The sequence below is a fragment of the Delphinapterus leucas genome, chromosome 11 (assembly GCF_059928025.1).
Source record: "Delphinapterus leucas isolate spDelLeu-1000000601 "Yukka" chromosome 11, BTC_Dleu_Yukka2, whole genome shotgun sequence".
NCBI lineage: Eukaryota > Metazoa > Chordata > Mammalia > Artiodactyla > Monodontidae > Delphinapterus > Delphinapterus leucas.
The window spans coordinates 17347138-17372964 of record NC_143139.1 but is presented as its reverse complement, the minus strand read 5'-3'; the positions used below and the strand labels follow the sequence as shown (position 1 = coordinate 17372964).

The following is a 25827-nucleotide window of genomic DNA, read 5'->3' as shown; positions in this document are numbered from 1 at the left end:
TGTAGGGTTTGTGATGTCATCTTAAAGAGGTGTCATATAAATGAACTAAATTTGACATTGTAATGTCAACCAAACAAAATACTCTAGCCAGTGAGTGATTTCATGCCATTTTGCCAGAAAGGTCATTGGGGTCCAAAGCTCCTGTAGACTTTTTTCAAACACACTAAGCACAGCTTTATACCCCAACCCAGTGTATAGATGCCAGGCTGCAGAGAGGGTGTTTTGCAAGAATATTCATCTTGAACTGGTATGTCTCTCAAAATCTATTATATGGAGTTTAGGGAATTTCTAGCAGTCCCCTTATGTGATGTGTGATGATGTGAATTATTCACAAGACAATGAATCCCAGGAGTGTCTACTGCATTCAGAACATTCAGTAAAATGGCTCAAAATCCTGTAGAATATTTTGACAGTGCATCTGTATAATACCATATGGACAAGGCGGGTATGGAGTGTTCAGTTATGATATAATAAGCACTTTTTCAGGTGGCCCTTGGCCAAGGTTGTTAGAATCATATTCCTTCTTCATGGTTATAGTGAGTCATCGCATACGTGATATCACTGAAAGCTATATTCTGAATTGCTTCTCTCAAAGTCACTTCCACTTATCAAAGCAAAGAATGATCCAAAATCCCCTTGGTAAGGAGTCCCAGTAGCCCTCAAACCAGTAGAATAAACTTGCAACAAGAAACAGACTTCCCATGGTGATCTCTCAGAAATTAAAAAAGTACAAAGAAGCATCAGTGTCTGCTCTTTTGGATTTAATCATTGCTGCAATATACTTCCAGCTTAGAACTAAGACCTGAGCCCTTCCTAAGGAAAAAAATTGGAATAAAAGTATGAGCAAATACTCCTTAAACTAGTTACACATCTGTAGTGAGGTGTACATGCTGTGCCAGTACTAAAACCTGATGATAAAACAGGATACGGTACTGTGATGACAACATATGCACTCTAAATAAGACACCGAGGCGGCATTCAATTCCTTTTTCGTGGCAAGCTGTTAGGGGTTTTTTTGTTGTTGTTTTTGCTTGTTTTGTTTTGTTTTTGTGCTGTCAACAACTGGTAGCCAATAATACTATTTTATTTTTATTTTTCCATGATCAATATTATTTATTGAATGCTTGTTATGTGTCAGGCCCCATTCTAGTATTTTGTTCACATGAATAATCTCATTTCATCATCACATTAGCTTAATGAGATAAGAACTATTATTATCCCTCCTTGCTATGGATGAGGAACCCAAGGCACAGAGAGGTCAAGTGACTATTCCAAAGCCAAACAGCTTGTAAGTGCTGCCATCTGGATGCTGCCCAGCCAGACCTGCTATTTTTTTAAATTTAGTTTATTGAAGTATAGTTGATTTACAATGTTGTGCTAATTTCTGCTGTATATCCAAGTGATTCAGTTATATATATATATATATATATATATATATATATATATATATACTTTCTTTTTCATATTCTTTTCCATTATGTTTTATCACAGAATATTGAATATAGTTCCCTGTGCCATGCAGTAGGACCTTGTTGTTTCAATAGTACTATTTTAGATGCCCAAGGAATCATAACTCACCCTTGGTTCAGAATTCCTGAGCAATTAGACTTTCAAACTGATGGAGATTCTATGTCCCAAAATTCTAAGTATGGAGCAACATTTCAATAAAGTAATATAGAAACTATTCATTCATCCAACAATTAATTATTAAACACTGCTTCAAGCAGTAGGAAAGGGTAAGTGGATAAATGCACATATCTACCTTCATAGAGCTTACATTCTGAAGAGAGGAGACAGGCAATAGACCAGATTATCAAATAAATGCACGATATGTTTGGGTTAATAAATGCCGTGGAGAAAAGTAAATCAGGTAAGGGAATAGGGAGTGGAGGTGGAGGTGGTGGGCATGTTTTGTTTTTGATTTTTTCTTTATGTAGTGTTTCAGAGAAGTCCTCTTTGATTAGGTAAAATTTAAGGGAACAACAGATAAGACTCAAGGCTTCATCTATACAGGAGATGCCTATATACCCAAGAGGGCAAAAAAGGAATGAAATAAGAAGTTACCTTCTTGGATTGTTACAACAATTCTGTGAGCTCTGTGCATAGCCAAGATAAGTTGCTTGCAATCTAATATTTTGCCTGCTCCAAAAACCAAGCAAGATATTTTATTTATTTTTATTCTTTTAATATTTTTTAAAAATGTATACAATTTTTAAAGGTTACTTTCCACTTACAGTTATTACAAAATATTAGCTATATTCCTCATATTGTATAACACATCCTTGAGCCTCTCTTACACTCAAGAGTTTGTACCTCCCAATCATCCACCCCTATATTGCCCTCTCACCTCCCCACTGGTAAACACTAATTTGTTCTCTACATCTGTGAGTCCAAGCAAGAGATTTTAGACTAGAGTAGTTCTGGTTTCCACAATACAGTTATTCTTCAGTTTCTACAATGTTTTTCATTTACAAAATCCTATTTTTACTCAGTTGCTTTACTACCTAGAGAAAAAAGAGAGGATCCAGGGAGCTGGATTAGCTATATGTAATTAAGAATATCAAATTTCTTTTCATTTTCCTTATTTCAAAGGCATCCATGTGGTAAGAGACTTTTTGTCCACCCAAATTCTGAATTTATTCTGTTTTGTTTTGTATTTTTTTTAAAAAAACAATAAATTCAGAATTTGGGTGAGAAGATATACTTAAAGTGATGAAAGGGAAGAACTTGCAACCAAGATTACTCTACCCAGCAAGGATTTCATTCAGATTCGATGGAGAAATCAAAAGCTTTACAGACAAGCAAAAGCTAACAGAATTCAGCACCACCAAACCAGCTCTACAACAAATGCTAAAGGAACTTCTCTAAGTGGGAAACACAAGAGAAGAAAAGGACCTACAAAAACAAACAAAAAACAATTAAGAAAATGGGAATAGGAACATACATATCGATAATTACCTTAAACATGAATGGATTAAATGCTCCAACCAAAAGACGTAGCCTGGCTGAATGGATACAAAAACAAGACCCATATATATGCTGTCTACAAGAGACCAGTTCAGACCTAGGGACACATACAGACTGAAAGTGAGGGGATGGAAAAAGATATTCCATGCAAATGGAAATCAAAAGAAAGCTGGAGTAGCAATTCTCATATCAGATAAAATAGACTTTAAAATAAAGAATGTTACAAGAGACAAGGAAGGGCACTACATAATGATCAAGGGATCAATCCAAGAAGAAGATATAACAATTATAAATATATATGCACCAAACATAGGAGCACCTCAATACATAAGGCAGCTGCTAACAGCTATAAAAGAGGAAATCGACAGTAACACAGTAATAGTGGGGGGCTTTAACACCTCACTTTCACCAATGGACAAATCACCCAAACAGAAAATTAATAAGGAAACACAAGCTTTAAATGAAACAATAGACCAGATCGATTTAATTGATATTTATAGGACATTCCATCCAAAAACAGCAGATTACACTTTCTTCTCAAGTGTGCACAGAACATTCTCCAGGATAGATCACATCTTGGGTCACAAATCAAGCCTCAGTAAATTTAAGAAAAACTGAAACCATATCAAGCATCTTTTCTTACCACAATGCTATGAGATTAGAAGTCAATTACAGGGAAAAAAACAGAAACACATGGAGGCTAAACAGTACCTTATTAAATAACCAAGAAATCACTGAAGAAATCAAAGAGGAAAACAAAACATACCTAGAGACAAATGACAATGAAAACACAATCATCCAAAAGCTACGGGATGTAGCAAAAGCAGTTCTAAGAGGGAAGTTTATAAGTATACAAGCCTACCTCAAGAAACAAGAAAAATCTCAAATAAACAATCTAACCTTACACCTAAAGGAACTAGAGAAAGAAGAAAAAACAAAACCCAAAGTTATCAGAAGGAAAGAAATCATAAAGATCAGAGCAGAATAAATGAAATAGAAACAAAAAAACAAGAGCAAAGATCAATAAAATAAAAAGCTGGTTCTTTGAGAAGATAAACAAAATTGATAAATCATTAGCCAGATTCATCAAGAAAAAGAGGGAGAGGACTCAAATCAATAAAATTAGAAATGAAAAAGGAGAAGTTACAACAGACACCTCAGAAATACACAGCATCCTAAGAGACTACTACAAGGAACTCTATGCCAATAAATTGGACAACCTGGAAGAAATGGACAAATTCTTAGAAAGGTATAACCTTCCAAGACTGAACCAGGAAGAAATAGAAAATATGAACAGACCAATCACAAGTAATGAAATTGGAACTGTGATTAAAAATCTTCCAACAAACAAAAGCCCAAGACCAGATGGCTTCACAGGTGGATTCTATCAAACATTTAGAGAAGAGCTAACGCCCACCCTTCTCAAACTCCTGCAAAAAATTGCAGAGGAAGGACCACTCCCAAACCCATTCTATGAGGTCACCATCACCCTGATACCAAAACCAGACAAAGATACTACAAAAAAAGAAAATTACAGACCAATGTCACTCATAAATATAGATGCAAACATCCTCAACAAAATACTAGCAAACAGAATCCAACAAAACATTAAAAGATTCACACACCATGATCAAGTGGGATTTATCCCAGGGATGCAAGGATTCTTCAATATACGCTAATCAATCAATGTGATACACCATATTAACAAATTGAAGAAGAAAAACCATATGAGCATCTCAATAGATGCAGAAAAAGCTTTTGACAAAATTCAACACCCACTTATGATGAAAACTCTCCAGAAAGTGGGCATAGAGGGAACCTACCTCAACATAATAAAGGCCATATATGACAAACCCACAGCAAACATCATTCTCAATGGTGAAAAACTGAAAGCATTTCCTCTAAGATCAGGAACAAGACAAAGATGTCCATTCTCACTACTATTATTCAACCTAGTTTTGGAAGTCCTAGCCACAGCAATCAGAGAAGAAAAAGAAATAAAAGGAATACAAATTGGAAAAGAAGAAGTAAAACTGTTGCTCTTTGCAGATGTCATGATACTATACATAGAGAATCCTAAAGATGCCACCAGAAAACTACTAGAGCTAATCAATGAATTTGGTAAAGATGCAGGATACAAAATTAATGCACAGAAATCTCTTGCATTCCTATACACTAATGATGAAAAATTTGAAAGAGAAATTAAGGAAACACTCCCATTTACCATTGCAACAAAAAGAATAAAATACCTAGGAATAAACCTACCTAGGGAGACAAAAGACCTTTATGCAGAAAACTATAAGACACTGATGAAACAAATTAAAGATGATACCAACAGATGGAGAGATATACTATGATCTTGGATTGGAATAATCAGTATTGTGAAAATGACTATACTACTCAAAGCAATCTACAGATTCAATGCAATCCTATCAAATTACCAAAGGCATTTTTTACAGAAGTAGAACAAAAAATGTTAAAATTTGTATGGAGACAAAAAAGACCCCGAATAGCCAAAGCAGTCTTGAAGGAAAAAAACGGAGCTGGAGGAATCAGACTCCCTGACTTAAGACTATACTACAAATCTACAGTAATCAAGACAATATGGTACTGGCACAAAAACAGAAATATAGATTCATGGGACAGGACAGAAAGCCCAGAGTTAAACCCACGCACCTGTGGTCAACTAATCTACGACAAAGGATGCAAGGATATACAATGGAGAAAAGACAGTCTCTTCAATAAGTGGTGCTGGGAAAACTGGACAGCTACATGTAAAAGAATGAAATTGGAACACTCCCTAACACCAAATACAAAAATAAACTCAAAACGGATTAGAGACCTAAATGTAAGACTGGACACTATAAAACTCTTAGAGGAAAACATAGGAAGAACATTTTTTGACATAAATCACAGCAAGATCTTTTTTGTTCCACCTCCTAGAGTAATGGAAATAAAAACAAAAATAAACAAATGGGACCCAATGAAACTCAAAAGCTTTTGCAAAGCAAAGGAAACTACAAACAAGATGAAAAGACAATCTTCCGAATGGGAGAAAATATTTGCAAACAAATCAACGGACAAAAGTTTAATCTCCAAAATATATAAACAGCTCATGCAGCTCAATATTAAAAAAACAAACAACCTAATCCAAAAATGGGCAGAAGACGTAAATAGACTTTTCTCCAAAGGAGACATACAGATGGCTAAGAAGCACATGAAAAGCTGCTCAACGTCACTAATCATTAGAGAAATGCAAATCAAAAGTACAATGAGGTATCACCTCACACCAGTCCAAATGGGCATCATCAGAAAATCTACAAACAACAAATGCTGGAGAGGGTGTGGAGAAAAGGGAACCCTCTTGCACTGTTGGTAGGAATGTAGATTGATACAGCCACTATGGAGAACAGTATGGAGGTTCCTTAAGAAAACGAAAAATAGAATTACCATATGACCCAGCAATCCCACTACTGGGCATATACCCAGAGAAAATCATAATTCAAAAAGACACATGCACCCCAATGTTCATTGCAGCACTATTTACAATAGCCAGGTCATGGAAGCACCCTAAATGCCCATTGACAGACGAATGGATAAAGGAGATGTGGTATATATATAATGGAATATTACTCAGCCATAAAAAGGAACGAAATTAGGTAATTTGTAGATACGTGGATGGATCCAAAGAGTGTCATGCAGAGTGAAGTAAGTGAGAAAGAGAAAAACAAATATCGTATATTAACGCATATATGTGGAACCTAGAAAAACGGTACAGATCAACCGGTTTGCAGGGCAGAAATAGAGGCACAGATGTAGAGAACAAATGTATGGACACCAAGGGGGGAAAGTGGCGGGTGGGCTGGTGGTGGTGGTGGGATGAATTGGGAGATTGGGATTGACATGTATCCACTGATGTAGATAAAATGGATGACTAGCAAGAACCTGATGTATAAAAAAATAAAAGAAAAAAGTTAAATTATGTAAATTTACAATTAAATATTATACTAAAAACAAAATTAGTACTCAAAAGACATCAATTCCTAGTTATTTTACTACATTTTACCGTGATCAATACTCTCATTTATGTCTATTGCATTAGTACGGTGGAAATAGTATGTAACGGTGTTACTTTGTATCTCTTTCTGATTCTGTATTCACATTAGTAGCTTGAAATCAGTCATGGTGGGAGTATTTACGCCATGGAGATGGGCAAATACTACTGATAAAACATCTTTCTCTCTGTCTCTTTTTCCTGGAGTGCTGGATACCACTGCATGTAGGCCTCTATGTGGGAGGTTATTCTTCACTAGAAATACAGATGTTAAAAGACCTCATTGACCTAATTCTTTAGGCTAATAAACTGAGACAATTAATTTCAAGACACATCTTTTTTTTCTAACTTATTTTCTTGAAGTATTGTTGTTAGTTTCTGCTGTATGGCAAAGTTATTCATATATATATTATATATATATATATATATATATATATATATCTTCTTTTTCACAGCCTTTTCCATTGTGGTGTATTATAGGATATTGAATATAGTTCCCTGTGCTGCACAGTAGGACCTTGTTTATCCATTCTATATATAACAGTTTGCGTCTGCTAATCCCAAACTCCCAATCAATCCTTCCCCCACGCTCCACTCCCTTGGCAACCACAATTCTGTTCTCTATGTCTGTGAGTCTGTTTCTGTTTCATGGATGAGTTCATTTATATTTTACATTCCACATATAAGTGATACCACACAATATTTGTCAAGACACATCTTTTATTTTTAATTGTTTGTGAAGCAGTGAGAAAATTCCAGAGGAATTAAAGTCATAATAATGTGGTATTCATATACAGTCTTGCCTTCTCCATCTTTGTGGACAGTACAGCTGCCTGACACAGAGAATAAGGATGTAGACACCGGAGCTAGGCTGCCTTGGCTTTATATCCTACTTCTGTTACCCTGTACTTACTTGACCTTAGCAGATAGCCTCTCCACAGTTTCTTCATCTGCAAAATGGGGACAGTGAAAAGAACTTACTTCATATGGTTTAATGAAAATTAAATTAATAGGGTCTACAAAAAAGTCTGGCTCAAAGTAAGCCTGAGATAAATGTTATAGAAAGAGATACATTGTAAGAGGGGTTTGTCCGCTATCCTGATCAGTAGCAAATGTCCAATTACTTAGTAAACAATCATAAGAACAGCAGTTCTTTTAAAATATTTTTTTCACAACAAATGACCAAGAAGCCTGGGTTGATTTTGTGGAAGCATTTCGAGGGAATAGCCTGTTAACTGTAAAATATCCTTCAAAATGGTAGCATACTTAGACTTCTAGCTCAAATCTCCACTGCCAAAATCTTCATTGCCATGTGCTAATTTTTTTATTCCTTTTGTTTTTACTGCTACTAAATACAATAACCCGTGAATTCAACTCAGTAGGTGATTTCCACCATATACTCTGAGCAGTGTCTCTCTTTCTTATCACAGACCAATATTCTGGAAAACCAAAAATGTCTCCCTGCCCAAGCAACAAAATCTTCTAGGTAGAAAGACTCAGTTATGTATTAGGTCTAAAGGGCTACTTTTCCAATGTTCCATATGGACAGAACACTTCCCACATATTTGACCAAAATAAAATGACAAGAGGTAGTTTAGTGCACAGCACAGTTAAAGCTACAACAGGTGGAAGCAGACCACACGGACGCTACTGGTCCTCCCGACACGTGTGCTCTGGAACAGATTCTATTGACAACTCTGTGCCTCAGTTTCTGCCTCTGAAAATGCAGATAGGCACCCTGGCTTTATTGGTTGTTGCAGGGATTAGATGAGTTACTTGCAAGGTGTTTAGAGCAGTGCCTGGTACACAGCAAGTGATCAATAAATGAAAACTCTAACAATGACTATTTTTGCTATTCGTGTATTTCATAATACCCATCACTCAATGTTATTTCAGTCAGAGAGTCCTGATTTTCTATGTCAGCAACTTATTATAAACTTTTATGAATTTTCAATTCTTTGATAGTCAGAGACTAGAAATGTTAATAGACACCTAACTTGATAGATTTAAAACTACTGTTTTGTTTTTTTTTTTTACAATGCTACCCTCTCTCAAAAGAGCTTTTTCATGATGATTTTACTTTGCTTTTCCAGATGTAATTACTCCAAATGGCTTGAATGTTAAGAAATTTTCAGCAGTACATGAGTTTCAAAATCTCCATGCCATGTACAAGGCCAGGATCCAAGATTTTGTTCGAGGTCATTTCTATGGGTATGCTTTTTTTTCTTCACTGAAATAAAATTAGCGTGTGATGTTAGGGATCTGGGGTATAGAGAAAACAGGGTTACTAAAGTAAATGTTTATCTTTCCTAGTCCCCTTTGTACTTTAACAGAACTCATGTGTACATTTTGTTGCTGTTGCTTTATTTCATTGGAACCTGTTTTGTTTTGTTTTAGTCATCTGGACTTTGATCTCGAAAAAACGTTGTTCCTCTTCATTGCTGGGAGGTATGAGTTTTCAAACAAAGGAGCTGACATCTTCCTAGAATCCTTATCCAGGCTAAATTTCCTGCTGAGGGTAAGAATGATCTAGAACGCCATACAGTATATTTTTATAGGAGGACTTTATTCTGTGGGAAGTAAAGAACTTTCTGGCTTCTTAAATAGATTTCAAAAGAATATATGATTTTGAAAACTTAAACTGACAGCCTTACTCTAAAAGTGACTTTGGTCTTTCAATTAACATATTAGGATTGCCACACTGTTCGCTTGTGTATTTGTCTATGATATCAGGTATATTTTAAAGAGAGCCACAAGCTTATCACATATGTGCTATTTTGTTTTCAAGAATCATAGGAGCAAAATCTTATTGGAAATGCTTCTAAAAGAATATTTTTATATTAATTTTAACTTTTTCCATTTTTATTGAAATATAGTTGATTACCATGTTTCAGTTATACAGCAAAGTGATTCGGTTATACACATATATAAATATATATATTCTTTTTTTTACATTCTCTTCCATTATAGGTTATATATGTGCTATTTTTTTTTTTTTTTTTTTTTGCGGTACGCCGGCCTCTCACTGTTGTGGCCTCTCCCGTCGCGGAGCACAGGCCCTGGACGCGCAGGCTCAGCGGCCATGGCTCACGGGCCCAGCTGCTCTGCGGCATGTGGGATCTTCCCGGATCGGGGCACAAACCCGTGTCCCCTGCATCGGCAGGCGGACTCTCAACCACTGCACCACCAGGGAAGCCCCTATATGTGCTATTTTTAAGACGACCATATAGCATCCCTTTTCCCACCTGTCCCCAAAGAATTTGTAAACAATTGAAAGATAAATATAGAGAAATCAAGTAAACAGAGAACAAAACCTCACCTTTTTTAAAACCAATAAAAACTATAATGGAAGATACGGCTTGGGTGTATGGCATCAATAGGCTTCCTAATATTGGACCTTGGTATTAAACTTCTTGGTATTAGACATCCAATCACAGGCAGCTCTGGCCATTGCCATCCTCCCCAACCAGAGCATGTCTTCAGAAGAACATGTGCAACATGGCTGACAGCCAAGCAGTTTTCCTCTGTAGAACGGGGAAGACACTTACAAAATCTATTCCTATCCCAACTCACTTGCCATGCCTCTTCCTTGAGATTGAAAGTCTTGAACTGTGAAACTAGGAGAGGTCCCACCACAAAGAAACATGAAGGAGGGAAAGGAGATTCCCATCCCAACAAGGTGGAATCATTTTTTGCTCAGGAGGATGGGGCTTTATAGGTTCCAAACTAATCCAGCAATAAAAACTGTGTAAATAGAAGTACCGTGTCATAGCTACTGATGAAAGCTATTGGCTTATATTCAAATCCCATCACATAAAAATATAGAATAAGTAACAGGAAAATAGGAGAGACTAGTGTAGAATTCCAATCTTATTGAGATACTGAGACAACCTAAACTTTCCTGAGCTCCATACTGCTCTCCAGTTCAGTTTTTATTTCTTGGACATAGATTTAGCCTTGCCTTAGAGCAGACATTGTACCAAGTATGCTAAAAGATTTACTAAAACCACATTAATAAAAACCCAAGCCTGTAAAATAGGATTGAAGGTCAGAAAGATTATTCAAGAATAAACTGCAATAATCTTATTTCACAGTATTTCCTGATACGTATCTATTCAACAAGCTTTACAGATGGACTCACAGCTATATCAAATAGGTATTGTGCTTAGAGACATTATTAATCAATTTATCCATACCTTTATTAATTATTCACTTTATTCTTAGATGTCAAGAAAAAGCCAGTTTCTCTTTTTCTAGACATCAAAGACAATTCCAGTCTTTGGAGAAATTAAAAGAAGGCATTCTCTTTCCATATAGTACATTTATTCTTTAATGGCACATTGGCTACTTGTGGGATGTTTCCTATTCTATGGCTCCTGTAAATGTTCAAATAGGATATCAGGTCCTAGAGGACAGAGACCACAGATTAGATGGTGAAGTGTCCCACATTCAGGAGTGAGTCATTTCAGAATACAAAAGCATTCATCTGTTCACAGTTTTAAGTTTATGCTTTCATTCCCACAGCTGTTTGGCATGTCATTTCCGTCTGAGAAATTACGGGTCAATGGTATTTATTGGAATAGGAAAAGTAAGCAGATTGTAGAGTCAAAAAAACACCGGTTGACTCCCAGTTTTGCCAATAACCCCTGATAGGAGCTCAGACAAAATTTTGAAACTCTTGTGCCTCTCTTTTGAAATTAATGAGGAGAGTGATAGCTATTGTGCAGGTATTACCAGGCTTGGGTTAAGTTATGCATTTAAAGCACCCAACACAGTGCCTGCCACACCAGAAGTTCTGGGCATATGCTCGTTCCCTTACTTTAGGGCTAAAAAACCCAAAATGCAACATCATGAGAATCAAGACATTTAACAGAAGAATGTAAATAATCTATTTGTGCAAATCCATGTAAATTAGCTATAAGAAATAGAATAAACCCAAACGAAATCCTCATTAGCTTTCCAACCTGAAATTTTAAAGGATATTAGCTCACATTTATGTTATTTTTTTAACCACAGAAAAGCACAGTGATAGCAATAGCAATTGCTCTATATTTTAGATGATTGATGTCATGAAAATATTCTATGTGTGGATTTTTAAATTGTTAATTGACAAATCTTGATTGAATGCCATATTTAAATTAAAATTTCTGAAAAAGCCTCAAGACAGTGGGTGTAATTTTTTTGTCAGTCATAAATAAGTGTTCTTTTTATCTCAAGATATTCAAAGCACTCTTTTTCATAGTTTCAGGTCCATCTGTCACATGGTTTATTTTATCTTTGATAGTTGATCTGTTGTGTTTTCTAATCCTTCATTAGATGCATAAAAGTGACGTCACCGTGGTGGTGTTTTTCATTATGCCTGCCAAGACAAATAATTTCAACGTGGAAACCCTGAAAGGCCAGGCAGTGCGAAAACAGCTGTGGTAACCTCACATCTTGTACATGTTCTCAAGCAATAGACCTAAAGGGATTTTTTTAAGTGCATGATTTCTGATCTATTTCCTTAACCTGTTTTTTTTTCCATTAAGATTATTATAGCACACATACTACTTGGTTCTCTTCTCATTGGGCTACTGAATGTCAGATTATGTCATGCCTATAAAACTGTGTTAATATAGAAACATTGGAATGAGCTACCATGGAAGGATAAGGCCTCTATAGCTATTTTAAAGATGGGTTGAATTTAAAACAAAATTTTATTATGGAAATGTTAAAACATATGCCAAAGTAATGAGATTAGTATAATGCTCCCCTACCTGCCCACAGCCCAGATTCAACAATTATCAGCATATTCCCGATATTACATCGATACCTCCATCCACTCCCCTTCCCTTCCCCCCACCCTCCCCTGATTATCATCAAGCAAAAAAATGTTACATTCTCTGCACTGGTCAGGGTGTTCAACTGCCTCAGCTCTGGAGGTTTTAACTCAGGCTAAACTGGCCAATAGGAAAAGAACAGAAGAGGTGATGCAAAAGGGACCTGTAATTTCAAAGTCTGCACTGACAGAACAACAGCCGTGTCATGGCAAAGAAAGACTTAAAATGGTGACATTGTTTAAGTTGTGAATCTTTCTGCTCATGCAGGGACACTGCGCATTCTGTGAAGGAAAAGTTTGGAAAGAAACTGTATGATGCATTATTAAGGTAGGTGCTTGGAACACTGAACACTTCAAACGTTTAGGGCTTCACTATTCAGACTTAACCATTTAGACATTGTATTTATTTTGTTCCAACTATAAAGGAATTAATAGCCTTTGAAGATGTTTTACAGATTTTGTTTCATCCTTCATCTGACAAATATTTGTAAACAGTTTGCACAAATGAGAACATATTTATATATACAGATAGGTTCTAGTTCAATGGAAATCTGATTAAGGGTTAATATGTCAGTCTGAAGCTGAGGGAGATTTCATGAGGTTTTTAAAAATTATTTATTTATTTATGTTTGGCTGCATTGGGTCTTCGTTGCTGAGTCAGGGCTTTCTCTAGTTGCGGCGAGCGGGGGCTACTCTTCTTTGTGGTGCATGGGCTTCTCATTGCGGTGGCTTCTCTTGTTGCGGAGCACGGGCTCTAGGCGCGTGGGCTTCAGTAGTTGCGGCACACGAGCTTAGTTGCTCTGCGGTATGTGGATCTTCCCAGACCAGGGCTCGAACCCGTGTCCCCTGCATTTGCAGGCGGATTCTTAAACACACAGCCACCAGGGAAGTCCTTCATGAGATTTTAAGTCAAAATATATATTGACTTCATGTATATTAAATATATATTTACTTATATATTAGATTAACATATTTATTAATTAATGTTAATGAACACATTTACTTAATAAGTAATACATAGTGTTTAAATAAATAATAAATAAAATATATAAAATGCATAAGTAAAATAAAATCTAAATAAAAAATCAAATTAAAATGTATTATAAAATAATAATATGTACAAAATATATGGATTTTGTTACAATATGAAGAGAAAGCTGTGCTGTCTCCTGATGCATGGTGGCAGTTGTGCATCATTTCTTGTTACTGGTAAAAATATCAACTTATAGGTGGACAAGTTATGGCCACTGTAGAACACAGTACTTAGGGGTGGGCAAAATACAATGAGAATGTCCTCCTGATCATCAACATGAATGCTTTAAAAATTAATTTCAGTTTTCTTTTATGCTAGCAAAGGTGTTCTTTTATCAAACTTCCTCAAACTTTAGGAATTTGTGAGCTTCATCAGGAACATTTGTTTACTTAACATTTCTTTTTAAATTGCTTGAAACGGTGTCTAACACATAGGAAGCACTCAGTTGGTGCCAGCTGTTTTCATTTTTATTATTAAAACTGTTTTCCCCACAGAGGAGAAATTCCTGACATGAACAATATTTTGGATCGAGACGATCTGACAATTATGAAAAGAGCCATCTTTTCAACTCAGGTAATAAAGGAAAAAGTGCCCATCACTTCCCATAGTTGTTAAAGTCCATTTAGATCAATATCTTAATGCATTGGAGTGGGCTGATTTGGGAAATTTTTAAACCTGAGAGCTAGAAAAGTCATTCTTAGGTATTTACCTAAATGACACCTTTGTAAGTTCTCTTTCTTCAGTGTATTTTCAGTGCTCCTTCAAAAAAACCTCATGGAACTTGTCTTTGTATCTATTTAAAAAATTCATTTGGAACCAATATGTCCAATTGAAAAACGATGTATATTGCAATGACACCAAAAATACCTCCCAAAGTTTTCAAAAAGCATAGAATTCGGAGTCACTATAGAGAAAAGGTGAATGTTTCTCAGTCGAGTGGAATTATTATTAAAAAGGAAAGATAGATGTGTTAGGCTTGTACGGGGATCTTGTCAATAACAGCGAGGCAACAGAGTACAGCCCCCTAGTGGGAACCAGCAGAGTAGCTCATCTGGAGTCAAGCTCCCAGGACACTTACTCCAAATAAGCCCCAGGAACGCTCAAGAAGTCTAGGCTTTTCATAGAGTGGCTGCAGGTGAAAAACACAAGTACCGTGTGTTCACAGTATGGGAAGGAAGTTCTTTACCCTGTTATCCTCCTCTTAGTGGCATGAAAGACTTTAGTGGCATCTCAGGCCAGAAGGCATAAAGGCTGGATATCATGTCACCCATGACTTATCGTTGAAATTAGTCACACTTGTTAATTCTTTTCACAAACTGGCATTTTCTTCTCTCTGTTCCTTCAGCGGCAATCTTTGCCCCCGGTGACAACTCACAACATGATTGATGACTCCACCGATCCCATCCTCAGCACCATTAGAAGGATCGGGCTTTTCAACAGCCGTACAGACAGAGTCAAGGTACAACTAATTGTTTATGTGGGGCACTTCAAAATCATACAGAATAGATTTTTGAGAATTTATTAGAAGCATCCCTTTTTGGTTGTAATGTCTATCAGAAATATTGTAAATATTATTTTGTTTCCTGTCTTGAGCAATTAAAGAATGACTATTTTGGTATCATTCTTAAAAAATGAAGACTATTTATGGCTTTGAGTGGTAATTTAGCTTTCATTTTCATTGTACAATACTGTCAGTAAGCATCAGGAAAAGGCCTTATTTTTAATGAAACACATATAGTCTAAGAATTGCTTTAATTAATGAATCTCTGAGATTAACATGAACTGTCTTTGTTTCTTCTTGATAAAGTTCAACTTAAAAGCAGAGTTATGAGGAGCTTCCAGTTTCAGAGAATGTGGCTAATGATGGTTTTATGTAATTTTCTACTGACCGATTCATTCTTTTGACTCTTGGGTTTCTATGATGACGAGGGACAGGGTTAGGTACATGAATAAGACTTGGTTTCTGCCACCGTGGAGCTTAATCTCTGTGATGTTTACTGAGGGCGTGTCATGTTCTAGGCATGGTGCTAGGCATGGGAGACATGGGTGAACGTGGCAATAGATAATTGCTTATCCTTACTCACTTCCATTCACCAGCATTCAAGATCAAGTTGTCACAAGCTTTTACCAATCTTTTCAAAGGGAAAGGTCTCACTGTCCCTTCTTTCTTTCACCTTTAGCAGATCGTATGAGTCCCTTCATACTGGCCTCGAATATAGATTTTGACCCATTCTTACTTCTTTTCCTTCAGATTCTAAGGGTTTTTCTGGGACCTTATTTCCTCCCACATTCTGAGGAAATGTGCCCTGTTTACCCTTCTTCATACTGTAGGCTTACTAGCTCCTTCCCTTGCTGTCTACAAATATTTCTTAAATTTTTCCACATGAAAAAACAAACTTTGCCTTAACCCTGTCTCCTCTTGATGTTTCTAAATGTTTTTCTACTCTTCTCTGCAAAGTTTCTTGGGAAAATATAGTCTATTCTTAAATGTATTTCTCATCCTGCACTCACTCTTAATGTAGGTATGAGTGGATATAATGGAGACAAATTAAGAACCTACTGCAACAGTACAGGTGAGGGATGCTGAGGGCCTCTTCCAAAGGCCTTATCAGAAATGCTGGAGAGAATGGAATGATGGGAGAAATGGTTGCCTGCAGAACAGACCATACTTCAGTGACCAGTGGACACTGAGAGTGAGAAAGAGGGAGAAGGCAAGGCTTCAGTATGTAACCCATACTTTCTAAAAACAAAGGAAAGGCTTCAAAAGAAGTTGGTTTGAGGGTCATGTCGCGAATGGAGTTCAGTTTTTGATAGATTGAGTTACGTGTGAGATATTCAAGTTGAGATGCTTAATACGTACTTAGAAATCGTAGGTCTGGGGTTTATAAGGACAGTTGTGAGGGGAGCTATTGGCATGTGGGCAGTAGTGGAGACCAAGGAATGATGACCCTGCCATGCTAGAAGACCAGGTGGAATGAATGAAGAAAAGTGTTGACCCAAGGAAACCTCAAGAGTTAAGAGGGGGACTTCCCTGGTAGCGCAGTGGTTAAGAATCCGCCTGCCAATGCAGGGGACACGAGTTCGATCCCACGTGCTGCGGGGCAACTAAGCCCGTGTGCCACAACCACTGAGCCTGCTCTGTAGAGCCCGCGAGCCACAACTACTGAAGCCCTTGCGCCTAGGGCCCGTGCTCCGCAACAAGAGAAGCCACCGCCATGAGAAGCCCAGGCACCACAACGAAGAGTAGCCCCCGCTCGCTGCAACTAGAGAAAGTCCGCGTGCAGCAACGAAGACCCAAACACAGCCAAAAATAAATAAAATTAAAGAAAAAAGAGTTAAGAGGGGATTAAAAAATGAAAGTTCAGGAAAAGAAAGGGAAATAAATACAGATTGATGTTTAAAAAAGTGTGATAACAGTGAGGCAATTTCCTAGGAATGGACGAGTAACTTATTTCCTAAACATATTAAACACTTTCATACCTCTGTGTACTTGCTGATATTACTTTCTCCTTCTGAAATAACCTTATCTCTGTTATTTTAACAATTCTTTTGGGATCCAACCTAAAAGTCATCTCTTCCTTACACTTTTCCTCAATATACATTTGTCTACTCCAGACAGAACAATTGTTGCCTTACCTGTATTCTCAAGACACTTTCTATCTTCTGCAATTATAGGAATTACCACATTGAATTCTATATATTTTAATTTATGTGTCCCTTTTGCCAGAGACTGCGGGTTCTTCGAGGCAGTGATCACGTCTCACCTATTTTCTAAGATTTTTTCCTCTGAGAAGCAGACACGGAGACAGGAGTAGATATGAAAACACTTATTGGCAGAAATGCTTGTGAAGGGTAAAGAGGTTGAAAGCAAGAACAGGGAGGGAGGTGCAGCCAGACACAAGGAAGAGAGAGCAAAAAGGAAGGATGAGATAGGAAGAGCCTTAGATTGCAGCCCAGTTTTTAAAAAGTCTCAGCCTTATTACCTTTTTTTTTTTGGCAGAAAGAAAAGTCAACTGTAATTAACAAAACAGTAGAATTCATAATAATTAGCAACTACACAAAAAATGTACGCACATAACCACACTATATATAGTGACTCATAAAGGGGAAAAGCAATGGTCCAAAACCACCTAATATGGCTTGTCAGTTAATGGAAGGAAACACACACACACACACACACACACACCCCGCATGTGCAGTTTTCAACAGTACAAAAACAGTTTTCAACAAACTACTTTGTAGTTCACTCAAACTACAGCTAACACAATTTCAGAATTATTATACAGTGCTTCCTTTCTTTTTTTTAAAGATTTTTTTTTGTTGTGGGTCATTTTTAGAGTCTTTATTGAATTTGTTACAATATTGCTTCTGCTTTTTATGTTTTGGTTTTTTGGCCGTGAGGCATGTGGGATCGTAGCTCCCCAACCAGGGATTGAACCCGCACCGCCTGCATTGGAAAGCGAAGTCTTAACCACTGGACCGCCAGGGAAGTCCCTACAGTGCTTCCTTTCTTAATACTAAAGATTCTTATTTGGGTGTGTGCGTGTTTTGGTTTACTGTTGACTTATTTTAAGTATTTTAGTGTTCTTACATACATTTTCCTTTATTGAACAACCTTTTCTTTGTGCTTCATCTTCATGTGTCCTTTCCACCTACCAGAAGTTTCAGGTTGCAGGCAGATGGGTGCCTTACTCTGTGAACAGTTCAATGCAACGGTTTGAATAGGGATTTCCATTAATAGGGATAGGGATTCCCCAAGTAAAAGTTGCCCATTAAAGGAATCACCCAGTGGGCAGAAATGGGTTGGCGCTAGTACCCATCCCTGCTGGTCTTACAGGCTAGGAGCAGCCGCTGTGATGGATGCACAGGTGAGGCACTTAGGGCCGTCAGTCAAGATCCCCAGGCCAGGATCTCTTGAAGGAAATCCGAGTGGCAAGTTCAGGGCTGCCATACACATCTATAAAGGTATGTGAAGTCCTTTACGACTGTACTCACACTGCCTGGTTTTAAGTCTCTGCCACTTATTCAATGTGTAAGTTTACTTAATCTACCTGTACCGCAGCCTTCTCTGTAAAGTGGTGATCATATAGCCCCACTCATAGAATTGTTGGGAGGATTAAAAAAACCACAGGTACCATGTTTAACACAGTCCTTGGCACAGAGTAAATGCATAATAAATGTTAGCTTTTATCAGTACTAGTCCAGTCCCTGGCACATCATACTCCATATATTTTTAGAAGTGTGGACGGAGTTTGATTAGAGTAGAAGACAGAGGATTGATTTTTACCTGCAGGCTTTGATAAAATGTTTTATAAAAGAGATGATATGTCAGCTACATCTTGATAGATGAGCACAGGTTCATCAGCAAACAGAGGGGTGGGCTCACCAGGCCAAAGAAGCAGATGAAAAGGCACAGAAATATAAAAAAGTCCATGACTTATGTAGAGTGAATGGAGAAAATTTGGTCTCATACGAATTGTGTTTCTGCAGTTAAACTCACGAGCATTTTCAGATATTCACTGATTAATATCATAAAGCAAACACACACAAAAGAAATAAAAGAATAGCCCCTTTCTAACAATATACACTCAAAAGCACTGAGGTAGACTTTGGTCGATTCAGAATTAGGTATTTCATTTTATTAATAGCATCCTTTAAAAGCTTGGCAGTAATTCAGGGCCTGTGTTAATATAAGTACCTGTTTGATCATCTGTGTATTTATAGATGGCTATAGAGTGGTTCTTAACCCTCCGACTGGATTGATAAGTGTTTTATATGAATGTGACCATTTGATTCAGGTTTAAACTTGAATTCATCATCCATCCTGCCTCAGTTGCAAGGTATAGTGAGAAAAGTCTAGACGGCAGATTTCGGGTCTGGACCCTGTGCAGCCATGCTGTGAAAGTAAACTAACTTCCTGGGACCTTACTTCCCTCCCAGGATAAATACAGTCCGACAAGTTTTTGTTCATTTGTTTTATCCCCACTGATCCAGTTACTGCTGTGAACCAGGTGCTCTGCTGGGGGGCTTTGCATACAGGATCTCATTTAATCCTCCCTGTAACCTTGGGCTGACCTCTGGCATCCTTTCCTCTGCCCTGAGCTTCTGCCATTGGCTGTTCTAGGACCCAGGGCAGCTGTTTTCTTATTTTAGTCGTGCTGTCATTCTCTTTGGCTGGGAACAAAACGAATGAGCCATGATGTTTTCATGTTCCAAAATGGGCTTTGGAGAGTACAAATTTTCCTAAGTTTGGAAATGCCAAAGTAGGCACAATGCCTTTTAAATCCCCCTTTGTTGATATATTTACCAACAGAGTACAATGGGCTTCTGACTTGATGGTTGCCCAGACTCCATCAACTGTCTATGTCTTTGGTCTCTTTTCCTAGTGCAATATTTTATATGTAATAGGAATTAAAATTATGTTTTGTGGAGGAAAATATTTTATCCATTTTTGCTTTACCAATTTGTGATTCTTGTGATTGAATAAACCATCATTTGTAGGTACTGGTTTTGGACATTTTTACCATTTTATTCCTTCTTGAGTTTAACATGTTTGCTATTTATGGGTCTGCTGAGATATAACCAATGCTTCTAAAGTCTTAGCTTCCTTATTTCTAAAATTAGGGCAATGAGAATGTCTACAGTCCCCATCACACAATGTTGCTAAGATTAAATCAGGTAATATGCATGAAAATGACTTATATAAAGTATTAGACAACTGTTGTTGTCTAATACTTTTGTTGTTGTTGTTTAAAAAAAGTTTCTTTTTCCTCTTCCTTTTCCTCTCCCTGTTTCTCTTTCTCCTTCCCAAACAGTTCAGTTCTAAAGCCATTAGGCGGGTCAGCACAAGGTAGGTGTCTACACTGGAAGCGGGGGCATGCTGGGGTAGTCCACAGAAAGGAGTCAGAGCCCAGGCAAGGTGGGGAATGTCCACGCACTGGGGAGAGACACTCACAGCAGGTGTCAGAGCCAGAGTGGAGTGAGAGAGAGACTAGTTAAGTGGAGGGGTATTGTCTGAGCCTGTTCCGGCTGCTGTAGCAAAATACCACAGACTGGTTGTCTTCTAAACAACAGACATTTATTTCTCACAGTTCTAGGGGCTGGGAAGTCCAAGATCAAGTTGCCAGCCTGGTCATGCTCTGGTGAGGGCCCTCTTCCTGGTTCATAGATGGCAGCTTCTCACTATGCCCTCACATGGTTGAAGGGGCCAGAGAATTTCCTGGAGCCTCTTTCATAAGAGCACTAATCCCATTCATGAGGGCTCCATCCTCATGACCTAAGTACCTCTTGAAGGCCCCACCTCCAAATACCATCTGTCTTTGGGGGTTTATGATTTCAGTATATGAACTTTGGAGGGAACACAACATTCAGATCATATCAGGGATTGACCCAATAAGTATTAAAGATAATGAAACTAAGTATAGATGTGTGTGTGTGTGTGTGTGTGTGTGTGTGTGTGTTGTATATTGTGTCTCTCTGACTGCTGAGAGGACCCGTAACACCCCAATAACAATGAGCACATCTAACACCCAGGTCTTTATATCATTCTACGCTAAAAGGAACCAGGACTCACTGAAGAAATTGTTACTTCTAGGGCTGTGGCAGGAAAAGTAAAAGATGAGTCTAGAACTTCTTCTTGTGTCAAAAAATCAAAGAAATGCTCAAAGAATGATGGAGATCTGTCAAAAGTTTACAGAAACCAGTTTGAAGGGGCTCCCACTGGCCAAATTAGGCACAATTTAGTATCAAAATAAATAAAGATAGCAATGAATTAGAATGCATTGAATAACACAAGGAACCATGAATCCAATACAAGTTTATTGAGGAATGGGATGTTTATATAGCTTCAAAATAACTCCCCCCCAAATACTTACTAATAACAAAGGAGAAACAGAAGAAGATTTTACAGTGGAGAAGCCAAAAAGACATGACTTTAATCAAGAGATCAAAGTAAACATCAGAAGTAATGAATAAAGTGTAAATCCCTTGCCACCTGATGCAATGCAGTGAGAAGAACAGAGTATCACCTCTGTGCTATATCTACCAAAGATGCATAACTTACTTTAACCATGAGGAAGCAAAGGACAAGCCCAAACTGAAGATCAAATTTCAAAATAACTAGACTGTAGTCTTCAAAAGTGTTAAGGTCATGAAAGCCCAAGAAAGTCCTCAAACTCTTCCAAACTAAAGGAGACTAGAGAGAAGTGACAACTAAATGTGACATGTGACTGTGAACTGGGTTGTTTGGTTTAAAGGGACAGTATTTGAACCACTGGAGAAAGTTGAATGGGATTTAAGGATTAGATGGTAGTGATGTATCAATGTTAATTTTCTGATTTTGATGCTTATAGTGTGGTTATGTAAGAGAATGTTCTTTTTTTAATTGAAGTATAGTTAATTTACAATGTTGTGTTAGTTTCATCTGTATAGCAAAGTGATTCAGTTTTATATATATATATATATATATATATATATTCTTTTTGGATTCTTTTCCATTATAGGTTATTACAAGACATTGAGTGTAGTTCCCTGTGCTATACAGTAGGTCCTTGTTGTTTATCTATTTTCTATATAGTAGTGTGTATATATTAATCCAAAACTCCTAATTTATCTTTCTTCCCCCCACCGCTATCTCCTTCGGTAACCATAAATTTGCTTTCTATGTCTATGAGTCTATTTCTGTTTTGTAAATAAGGTCATTTGTATCATGTTTTTAGATTCCACACATAAGTGATATCATGTTTGTCTTTATCTGACTTACTTCACTTAATATGATAATCTCTAGTTCCATTCATGTTGCTGCAAATGGCATTATTTCATTCTTTTTTATGGTTGAGTAATATTCCATTATATGTGTGTATGTACCTATATATTAATATATATATGGTATGTATATATATATATCTTCTTTATCCATTCACCTGTTGGTGGACATTTAGGTTGCTTCCATGTCTTGTCTATTGTAAATAGTGCGGCTGTGAACATTGAGGTGCTTTTCAAATTATCTTTTCAAATTAGAGTTTTCTGCAGATATATGCCCAGGAGTGGAATTGCATGATCATATAGTAACTCTGTTTTTAGTTTTTTAAGGGAGAATGTTCTTGTTTGTAGAAAATGCATGTTAAGTATTTGTGGATGATGGGCATCCAGTCAGCAACTTATACACAAATGGTTCTTGAAAAAATATTAATTCTCTTCACATTGTACTTGCAACTTTTCTGTAAATTTGGGATTTTTTCATATTATATATATATACATATATACATGTATTTATATATAAAATTCATATAAAATTAAATTCTAATAGAATTTTAAAAATATATAATTTATACATAAACATATATATAATTCTCCTATTTCCCCATTTTATGAAAGTTCTCACCAAACCAGTTTTCTGTTATCTGTCAGCCTCCCCCCATAGCTAAGTAAGTTATTAAAAATAATTTCTAATAAATTTTTAAAATCAGATTTTAAAGTACTGGGATAATAATATAATTTATACATTATAATTATATTATAATTTATAATTCATCATTTTAATAAATAGGAGATATAGAACTCATTCATCTAGGTGACCAGTTAAGTAGCTATTCTATTCACAACTTTCCAAGTATAGCTGGCTGTATCTGGGCTCCACCTCTGCAGAAAATTACAGGCTGTGCATTCCAAGAAAGGACTCATACCAGTGCACGAGAGCCAATTGCTGAATTTTCAGAAATGCTGTAGGCCAGTTTTAAACACAACCATTGTGTAAAATTAAATTACATAAACTTAAAAAAAATCAATTATGCTAAAAAGAAAGGTAATGCTCAAAACTCATTGCATCCTAGTTGTTTACTGCATTTTCCTATTACCTATGCTCATGAGGTTATTTATGACTATTGTACTCACATGGTGGAAATATTCTATAAGGAGGTACTGCTGCTCTTCCCATCTCCAGTTCAGTGACATCACATTGGTAGCTTGCAATTAGCCCTTAGTTCCATTTCACTTGGCTAACTTATGCCTGGGGCATATAAGGGTAGCTCCCCTTTTTCCTCCTCAAGGTGGGAATAAATTGAGAAACAAGACAAGGGCCAGCAGTCAGAGAACCAAGTAAAATCTTTGTTGTCAGTAAAGTCTGGGTTGGAGGAGTTTAGCATGAGAACAAAAATGGATACAATAACTCCCTATCCTCTAATCTAGGCCTGGGAACCTGAGGGAAAGTTAGTACTCAGAATAGATATTTACAGAGAATGGAGAGAGGAGAAAAAAACACCCGGACATTTTCCTTTTTCTTTTTTCTTATCTCTCTCTTTCTTTCTCCAGAATCTAGAACACAAGGATTCTATAGTATTGAAATATTGAAATAACAAAACTGTAGCAGATTTTTCGCTTTAATTTCTTCTTTCTTTTCTCTGTTTTCTCATTAGAATTTTTCTTTTTCAGGTGATTTTGCACCCAGAGTTCCTATCCTCCACCAGCCCCTTGTTACCCATGGATTTTGAAGAGTTTGTCCGAGGTTGTCATCTTGGAGTATTTCCATCATACTATGAACCCTGGGGTTATACTCCAGGTATGTGACATGTATAGATTGTGAAGTGTTTTAGATTTTATTAGTATATTATTTTATGCACATGTATGTAATATTTGATATGTCATTTCTAAATGATATGTCATTTAAAACTACAAAACCAAAACCTTAGTAGAAATGGTTGGATCTATCCCAGGGGTCCATTTTATGTTTTGTAGCTCCTGACCTAAGAGTAAGGACATAATACATAATCTTTTATGTAAGTATAGGAGATTGTGGTTGGGCATATTTTAGGGAGTATCTGAATTGTTGCCTCATTGCATTCCAAAGAAAAAGAATGTTTTATAAAGATTATATCTTCACTAGTCCTACCCATTAATATGAAGGCGAAATTAACTGCAAGGAGGTTAATATGAGAAACAATTTTTGTTTCTAAAATTGTTCTAAAATTTATTTCAGAATTCTTTTTTTAATGAAAGGATATATGTATCTTTTAATTAGATAACACATTCATATGGTTTTAGACACAAATAGTATAAAGAGATGAACAGTGGGAAGTCATCTTCACACCCTTGTCTTTCAAAAATGAGGTACTTTTAACATAGAATGCCAGTTCAGTGGTAGGTATTATGCCCAATGACATAGTTCAATTCAGACCCTCCACCTGCCCCCCTTTCTGTTCGGATGGTGGATTCTCAGATCCACTATCTATTTTTCTTTTCTGGTCCCTACTAGCATGGTTGCCATTAGCATCAAGAGCCATCAATTTGTATTTGTACTGAAATGCCTAATTAGAAAAGAAACAAGTACTTTAAATATATGCCAATGCAAAGAAGACGATGGCTTTTCTATCTTCTTGGTAAACAGCGATTTTCCTCCTAGTATAGATATAATTCCATTTATAATTGTAAAAGAAAAGGCTCAGAAAACATATTTATTTATAATGAATACATTTTGCCTTCTTCATCTCAATGTCATTATAGGCCAAGTAAAGGGCAGCAGCAGTCAGGGTTAGAGTGGTCATAGACTGAATTATGAAGAAGATTTTTTTCTAATCTTTACATGTTGATCCCAGAATTTTAGTGTGGAATTTAAAATTCTGTATAAGTAGGATACTATAATCTTTACAATAGGAGTGACATGAAGACTCTTCATCTTTTGACATAGGTCCTATTCTATGGTTCTAGGCTCCACCAAGGATAATTTGCCAGCAGCTGTAAAACCATTAGAACTTTTGGGGGAAGACTGAAAAAGAATTATCCATTCTTGAAGCATGACAGAGAAAAGTTATTGATCTAACTCCTCCAGCTACCTCTCTTGTAGTTCTAAAAATTGTTCTCGGCACAAATTCCACTTTTGTGAAGGCAGTGTCTTCTTTTTTTTAATTTTTATTATTTTATAATTGTTTTTATTTTTCTAATGAAATGTTTCACTTAGTGTGA

The 25827-nt window shown here is 36.7% G+C and overlaps 1 protein-coding gene across 1 annotated transcript in view; it reads left to right on the top strand.

Moving 5' to 3' along the window:
• The window catches only part of GYS2 (glycogen synthase 2), a 60654-nt gene that overhangs the window by 27197 nt on the left and 7630 nt on the right, over positions 1–25827 (top strand). Inside the window, exons 6-12 of the mRNA XM_022577744.2 lie at positions 9115–9232; positions 9419–9539; positions 12338–12444; positions 13108–13167; positions 14367–14445; positions 15218–15331; positions 24301–24427. Coding sequence (XP_022433452.1) covers positions 9115–9232; positions 9419–9539; positions 12338–12444; positions 13108–13167; positions 14367–14445; positions 15218–15331; positions 24301–24427 — 726 coding nt within the window. The remainder of the gene's footprint in view (positions 1–9114; positions 9233–9418; positions 9540–12337; positions 12445–13107; positions 13168–14366; positions 14446–15217; positions 15332–24300; positions 24428–25827) is intronic.